Source organism: Gekko japonicus, unplaced genomic scaffold, assembly GCF_001447785.1.
Source record: "Gekko japonicus isolate JY-2015 unplaced genomic scaffold, Gekko_japonicus_V1.1 scaffold1343, whole genome shotgun sequence".
NCBI lineage: Eukaryota > Metazoa > Chordata > Lepidosauria > Squamata > Gekkonidae > Gekko > Gekko japonicus.
Genome location: NW_015177054.1, coordinates 503,478 through 511,937, shown reverse-complemented (window position 1 = coordinate 511,937; position 8,460 = coordinate 503,478). Strand labels below are relative to the sequence as shown.

The following is an 8,460-nucleotide window of genomic DNA, read 5'->3' as shown; positions in this document are numbered from 1 at the left end:
CCAAACTGGCTCTCCTACACCAAACTGGCTCTCCTACACCAAACTGGCTCTCCTACACCAAACTGTCCATGAAAGGCCTCTGAGTGGACTCCCATCCAGATCCAACCAGCTTCAGTGATGGAACCCCGTTGAGTGGTTTCAAATCATTCTCTGGCTTATTAAGGGCATGCCATCGATCCTTTTGCCATCCTTCCGAACTCAGCCAATATGGCATGTCTTGGATCCTCAAACCAGGACTAAACAGCTCCCGAGTCACTGGAGATAATACCTGGCGAGCGGAGAGATGGTGAGGCAAGTGACTCTGCTTTGGAAACCATCCTTTCGTAATGTTGTACTGTAGGCAGGAACACGCCACCTGTGTCACCTCAACAGCAGGGGGGGGGAAATAGCCAAGAAGTAGCTCTCTTTTCCATGCAGGTGGGCAGGTGAGGGAGGGAAAGGGACCTGTCACGAAAACGTCAGCCAGCCCCCCCAAACCAACTTCACTCCTCTGACCATCGCGATACCTGACAGCAGGCTTCATTCTCAAGATCCTCCCCTTCCGGTGACCCGCCTGATTCAGGAAGCGTGTGGGCCCGATAGGAAAGCTGCAAGTTCAGAGGATATAAGAGGAGGGAGGCCTTGCAATGGCACAAGGAGGTGTAGGCAGTCATCCGGGGTTCAGTTTCCAGCAGGAGGTATAATGCAGGAGTTCCATATGTACATATTGGCATTCAGGGCGTCAGGGCGGGGAAGAGAGAAATAGAGTCGGCAGGAAAAGGAGAAGGAGCTCATTCGGGGATGTAGGAGACCTGCCACACGATGATGTGGCTCCTCTCGGCCTTGGAGAGAATGGGCTTGACCTGGGCGGTGTCCCCTGCATTCTCCTCCGTCTCGTCATCCTCTCCGTCCCCTGCCAAGAGAACATGCATAGTGGATGAAGGGAAACGGACGCTGCACACCTGCAACGGCTTTATTGCATCACTAGGCAGGTGCGCCCCTGACTCAGCTGGGCGCAGACACACCTGCCCTGGTTTCTCCGGTTTCTCCCACCCTGCCTGCCCCCCCACAATACTCTGTTTGCCCCCTTTCCCCGCCTGCTGCAATGCTCTCTTCACCCACCCACCGTTCCACTTGGATTTGAACCCAGGCTCCCAGGTTGCACACCAGAGATAAGCGACAGGTGCCGACAGTGAAACGCCAAACCATTTGGTCGGTGCTGGCACCGAGGGTGAGGAGTCTTGGGGTGAGACGCTGGATGCCTCACTTTCTATGGAGGCCCAGGTCTCTGCTGTTGCCAGGCTGGCCTTTTATCATCTTAGGCTGGTCATGAAATTGGTTACCTTTGTTGTTGTTCGGTCGCACGGTCGGGTCCGACTCTCCGCGACCCCCATGGACTAGATCTCGCCAGGCCCTCCTGTTTTCCACCGTCCTCTAAAGTTTGCTCAATTTCATGTTCGTTGCATCTATGACACCATCTAACCATCTCATCCTTTGCCGTCCCCGTCTTCTTTGACCTCCAGTCTTTCCCAGCATCAGGGTCTTCTCCAGGGAGGGCTCCCTTCTCATTGGGTGGCCAAAGTCTTTGAGCTTCAGTTACCTTACCACCACCACCCCAAGTCACTTCCAGATTGGATTACTGTAACTTGCTCTATGTGGGGCTGCCCTTGACCCTGGTCTGGAAACTGCAGGAAGTGACGCGAGACACGCGTTCAACTGGTGCTCCACGAACTGCACAGGCTGCCGATAGAGTACCGGATACGGTTCAAGGTGATGGTTTTATCTTTTAAAGCCCATGGCCCGGGACCAGTGTTCCTTCTAAGCTGAGTTAGTGTGAGCTAGCTCACATTTTTTTAGCCCCCGGCTCACACATTTTTGTCTTCGCTCAGGGAGGATGGCTACAGAGCAAACTAATTGATGCGGCAGCCAAATCGCCTGCTCACAATTTTAATCCCAGTAGCTCACAAAGTTCCCTGACTGTTCCCTGGAAGGCCAGATAATGAAGCTGAAACTCAAATACTTTGGCCACCCAATGAGAAGGGAGCACTCCCTGGAGAAGACCCTGATGCTGGGAAAGATTGAAGGTCAAAGAAGACGGGGACGGCAAAGGATGAGATGGTTAGACAGTGTCATAGATGCAACGAACATGAAGTTGAGTCCAACTTCAGAGGACGGCGGAAGACCGGAAGGCCTGGCGAGATCTGGTCCATGGGGTCACGAAGAGTCGGACTCGACTGTGCGACTGAACAACAACAACAACAAAAGCTCACAAAGTAGAATTTCTGCTCACAAGACTCAGCAGCTTAGAGGGAACATTGCCAGGGATCTGCATCTCCTCATGACCACCTCTCCCCATATGTGCCCCATAGAGCCTTGTGCTCTGCAGAGCAACATCTTCTGGTGGTCCCCAGTCCAAAGGACGTCCGTTTGGCCTCAACCAGAGCCAGGGCTGTCTCAGCCTTGGCCCCAGCCTGGTGGAACACACTCCCATTTGAGATCAGGGCCCCAAGGGACCTGCTACAGTTCCTCAGGGCCTGTAAAACGGAGCTGTTCCACCAGGCCTTTGACTGAAGTGACAGACGTTCACGACATCTGGGCCTCCCCTGCGACATGGAGATAGGTTTAAACATCTAGAGACTCGACCGAATGAGTCTTCCACCGTAGCATTGTCTACAGGGCGATCATTCAATCATCTGACGCCCTAACCGAGACTGTTTTCAGACTGTTTTAATCCCACTGTATTATTCTAACCCTATTTATTGTATATTACAGTCACAACCAGTGTTCCCTCTAAGCTGAGCGAGCTAGCTCAGTTTTTTTAGCCTCCAGCTCACAGATTTTTGGTCTTCGTTCGGGAAGGGATGGCTCCAGAGCAAACTACTTTATGCAGCAGCCAAATCGCTCGCTCACAACTTTAATGTCAGTAGCTCACAAAGTGGAATTTTTGCTCACAAGACTCTACGGCTTAGAGGGAGCACTGGCAACATCTGCTGAGCTGACTTGTGTAACCTGCCCTGAGCCCATTTGCGGGGCGGGCAGGATATAAATAAATAAATAAATCAGTTTAGTTCCGAGGGCCAAATCTCCACCCCACCTACTGAGGCACCAGAAGAAGAGAGAAGAGAAGAGATTGGATTTATGCCCCGCCCTTCACTTGGAGTCTCAGAGCGGCTTACAATCTCCTTTCCCTCCCCCTCCCCACAACAGACACCCTGTGAGGTCGGTGGGGCTGAGAGAGCTCTCTCGAGGACTGCTCCTGAGAGAACACCTTGGTGATTGACAGAAGAAGAACAGGAGGAGGAGGAGATTGGATTTATACCCTGCCCTTCACTCAGAGTCTCAGAGCAGCTGACAATCTCCTTTCCCTTCTCCTCCCCACAACAGACACCCTGTGAAGTAGGTGGGGCTGAGAGAGCTCTCTCAAGGACTGCTCTTGAGAGAACACCTTGGTGATTGACAGAAGAAGAAGAACAGGAGGAGGAGGAGATTGGATTGATACCCTGCCCTTCACTCAGAGTCTCAGAGCAGTTTACAATCTCCTTTCCCTTCTCCTCCCCACAACAGACACCCTGTGAAGTAGGTGGGGCTGAGAGAGCTCTCTCAAGGACTGCTCTTGAGAGAACACCTCAATGATGGACAGAAGAGGAGGAGGAGGAGATTGGATTGATACCCTGCCCTTCACTCAGAGTCTCAGAGCAGCTGACAATCTCCTTTCCCTTCTCCTCCCCACAACAGACACCCTGTGAGGTGGGTGGGGCTGAGAGAACTCTGACACAAACGGCTCTTTTTCAAGGACAGCTGTGCCAGAGCTTGTGACCCAAGGTCACATCAGCAGGTGCAAGTGGAGGAGTGGGGAATCAAACCCGGTTCTCCCAGGTTAGAGTCCGCACACTTAACCACGACACCAAACTGTGTAGCGCTGCTGGGGCCAGTCGTGTGGGCTTCTCTCCACCATTGCCCCCTAGACCTGCACAGCTACCAGCCCAGGCTGAGGCAAATCCCTGAGATGGCTGGCAGTGCCGCTGGCGCTTGTCTGAACAAGTACACACAACCCCCCCCCCCAAGCCTTGCTATTTTGTCTGCTGGCACACGCCTACATCTTCCAAAGCGGACGCGGAATTTCTTCTCAGCACTTGGACAAAGAGGCTGCCTACCCCTGAGCAAGCCCAACACTGTCTGTCAGCTTGATGCCAACAAATAGAGAGACGGCTCTTGCCACTTCGGTGTCACAGGAAGGAGAAACGGCTCCAGTCAAGGCGGTGTGAACGCCTGTGCCAAAACGAAGCGAAGTTCTACTCCGTGGGGCAAATGGAGCTTGTCTGCATTCATCCTTGACATAATCTATTCTGTCGTTGATAATAATCGGCAGAGGCTTGTGGAATGACCCCAGCCCTGTTCATCGTTTCTTCTCCAGTCACCGTGCATTCATTTGCAATTGTACCCACAGCACATTCAGAGGATGCGGGTCGACGGCAAGGTAACTCACCAATCCGGAAGTCAATATAACCTTCTCCTCCGCTCAGCACCAGGACATTTTTCAGCTTCTGCCCTTCTGTCTCAACGGGGGCCGTGCCGGGGTTCTCAGAAGGACTGTCCAACACGCTCCCGTTCAGCGTTGCAAGAACGTTACCTGAAAGAACGGAATGTCTAAAGCTGCCTTACGCCCTGGTTACCCTCCTAAGGAAACCACAGCTGGATCGGACTGGATGCTCAGCTGTACGAATGCCCTCAGGATGCCTTCAAAGAAAATGTGAAGAGACACACACACCCCTCCCCTGCATGCATAACTGGTATAAAAAGGCAAAGGTAAAGGTTCCCTTGCTCGAAAGCAGAGCTCTTTTTGTAGCAGGAACTCCTTTGCATATTAGGCCACACACCCCTAATGTAGCAAATCCTCCAAGAGCTTACAGAGCTCTTCTTACAGGAGCTACTGTTGGAGGATTGGCTACATTAGGGGTGTGTCGCTTAATATGCAAATGAGTACCTGCTACAAAAAGAGCCCTGCGGCGAAAACCAGTCGAGTCCGACTCTAGGGTTGCGGTGCTCATCTCCGTTTCCAAGCCGAAGAGCCAGCACTGTCCGAAGATGTTTCCGTGGTCATGTGGCCGGCATGACTAAACACCAAGGCACACGGAACGCTGTTCCCTTCCCACCGAAGTGGTCCCTATTTATCTACTTGCAATTTCTTGCTTTCGAACTGCTAGGTTGGCAGGAGCTGGAACTAGAGATGGGAGCTCACTCCATCATGCGGCACACTCGGGTGAATTACTGCTGAATTACTGCTGAATTAGAACTGCTGAATTAGTGACCTTCCACAGCCTGCAGTTCAGCGTCTTAACCACTTGAGCCACACTGCCATACGATAATTTATTATTACCAGTCCTGGTGGTGGGGGAAGAAGATCCAGGGCTCTCAGGTTTCAGTTCTCCACCGCAGTCTGAAAGGGGTGCGGCCCCTTGGCCCGCCGCATACCCCCCCCCCGCATTTGCGAGCCCTCCCTTAGAGAACGAAAAGGAGCAAAACAGACGTGGCCTTCCAGGCAAACACAAGCTAAGGAGGCTGGGAGAAAAGGAGCCCTTGGACAAAAGCGGAGCGGAGAGACACCACCCCCACCCCCCCGCGCCGCTTGCCAACCGTCAAGGGCGCCGCTTGCAACTCACCTGCCTGGAAGATGCTGGCGAAGAGGGCTAGAAGGAAGATCATGGTGATTCTCGGCCGCCCCGAGACCGAAGAAGGGCTGCGCCGGGGCAGGCGGCCGATCGGGAGCGCGCACGCCGGGGGGAGGGGGAGCAAGAGGGAGCTCACTCCGTCATGCGGCACATTCGGGTCTCGAGCTGCTGAACTACCGACCTTCCACAGCCTGCAGTTCAGCGTCTTAACCACTTGAGCCACCGCAGCTCCTATATAACTGGTATACTGCCTCTTTAATTATCAAGGCCAATAGCTACCGACATTCCTCCAATCCCCTTTCCAAACCTATTAAGCCTGCAGAATCCAGCACATCTCGTAGCTGAGAAATTCCACAAATCAGTGTTGTGCATGGAAGAAGTTCTTGCTTTTGCCCGTCCTGAATCTCCTGCTTTTGCTTCATTCATTCATTTTTATTACGGTCAGAGACCCATTAAACAGCATACAGAATCAAAAGCAAAAAGCATTACAGAGAAGAGACATCATAAGGAACATTGAGGAGGTGCTCACGCTTTGTAAATGCAATAAAGAGAAATTTGGCAACATTCCTTGATATTACAGTGGATTTGTCCTCCAATAGATGTTTCAGCAAAAGTTCCTCAGAGTGGATTAATAATGGTCCTTGGTGCCTAAATGACCTTATTATAGGTGTAATTAAAAGGGCTCTTTCTTCTGCATAATAGGAACAATGGAATAATATATGGAAAAGGGTCTCAATTGACTCGGAGGGGCATGAGCAAAAATCTCAAATGCCTAGGGATGCGTTGAAATCTTCCGGCAAGAACTGCCGATGGGAAAGTGAGGGCGATCTGGCTGCGACATCTGTCAACCCATTGATCGCCAGGGTTGATTCGGCTGATCTGGCTGGCTAGGCGGGTGTCCCCTACCTCCCTCACCGCTCCCTCCCGAAGCTGCGCGCTTGGTGGAAGAGGACGACCATCCCAGATAGAAGGAGTGTACCGTTCTTCGGTCAAGGGTATACTGCCTCCTCCTATACTGTGCAGCCCACCAGTTAAGACCTCCCTTAAAAGCCCCACTCTCTGTGCCCATATGCCCTGCAGAGGTGGGGCAGGTGGCACGCAAAGACCAGCCTTTTTTTTAAGCAGTGGCACCTCGCCTGTGGAATGCCAATACAACCCAATTACTATTCCTTCAACCACTGTCACGACCAGGAGCACACAATCGGGCAAACCGGGCAGGTAGCTCTTTGAATACACTGCGCTATAACCGCTGCCAAACACAGTGACTCAGTTTTCTGCATGTCCGAATAACCAAGGAATCTACTCATTTGGGGAATCAGAGCTGGCTCCAAGAAATGGGAGAATCAGCATATCTTATATCTGAAAATACCAAGACTAAGTCCTATGAGGAATGTTTAGCCTGGAGAGAAGACAACTGAGAGGTGATATGATGACCATCTTCAAGTACTTGAAGGGCTGTCATATAGAGGGTGGTGCGGAGTTATTTTCTGTTGCCCCAGAAGGTCGGACCAGAACCAACAGGTTGAAATTAAATCAGAAGAGTTCTTGGCTAAACGTTAGGAAGAACTTCCTGACAGTTAGAGCGGTTGTGGTTCCTCAGTGGAACAGGCTTCCTCGGGAGGGGGTGGGCTCTCCTACTTTGGAGGTTTTCAGACAGAGGCTAGATGGCCATCTGACAGAGATGCTGATTCTGTGAACTTAGGCAGAGAGGGAGGGCAGGAAGGGTTGCCTCAGTGCTTAGTTCTTGTGGCCCTTTCTTACACGCCCAGGGAAATGCTGATTGCCACTTTGGGGTCAGAGAGCAATTTTTGTCCAGGCCAATTTGGCCAGGGATTCTGAAGGTTTTTTTGTCATCTTCTGGGTGTGGAACAGCTGTCACTGTGGTGTTGAGGGGGAGATATTTGTGAATTTCCTGCATTATGCAGGGGGTTAAAAACATAAGAGAAGCCAATGTTGGATCAGGCCAATGGCCCATCTAGTCCAACACTCTGTCACACAGTGGCCAAAAATACCAGGTGCCAGCAGTGGGGCCAGGACACTAGAAGACCTCCCACTGTTGCCGCCCCCCCCACAAGCACCAAGAATACAGTGCATCACCTGCCCCAGCCTGTGAGTTCCTATCTATACCTTGTGGCTTATAGCCACTGATGGACCTCTGCTCCATATGTTTATCCAGTTCCCTCTTGAAGCTGTCCATGCTTGTAGCCGCCGCCACCTCCATGTGTTAATCACTCATTGGGTGAAGAAGTACTTCCTTTTATCTGTTCTAACCTGACTGCTCAGCAATTTCATGGAGTGCCCATGAGTTCTTGTATTGTGAGAAAGGGAGAAAAGTACTTCTTTCTCGACCTGCTCTATCCCATGCATAATCTTATAAACCTCGATCATGTCACCCCTCAGTCGTCATTTCTCCAAGCTAAAGAGCCCCAAGCGCTTTAACCTTTCTTCATAGGGAAAGTGTTCCAACCCTTTTATCATTCTAGTTGCCCTTTTCTGCACTTTTCCCAATGCTGTAATATCCTCTTTGAGGTGTGGTGACTAGAACTGTACACAGTACTCCAAATGAGGACGTACCATCGATTTATACAGGGGCATTATAATACTGGCTGATTTGTTTTCAATTCCCTTCCTAATAATCCCCAGCATAGCGTTGGCCTTTTTTATTGCAGTCACACACTGTCTTGACATTTTCATTGAGTTATCTACTACGACTCCAAGATCTCTCACTTGGTCAGTCTCTGCCAGTTCGGACCCCATCAACGTGTATTTATAGTTAGGATTTTTTGCTCCAATGTGCATCACTTTGCACTTG

The 8,460-nt window shown here is 51.3% G+C and overlaps 1 protein-coding gene across 1 annotated transcript in view; it reads right to left on the bottom strand.

Annotated features, from left to right (window-relative positions):
- Window positions 1-385: 385 nt before the first annotated feature.
- Window positions 386-8,460, bottom strand: part of MAPK8IP3 (mitogen-activated protein kinase 8 interacting protein 3) — a 102,297-nt gene continuing 94,222 nt past the window's right edge. Inside the window, exons 31-32 of the mRNA XM_015428132.1 lie at window positions 4,466-4,609; window positions 386-892 (exon numbers count right to left, since the gene is read on the bottom strand). Of these exons, the coding sequence (XP_015283618.1) occupies window positions 771-892; window positions 4,466-4,609 (266 nt within the window). The 3' untranslated portion in view covers window positions 386-770. The remainder of the gene's footprint in view (window positions 893-4,465; window positions 4,610-8,460) is intronic.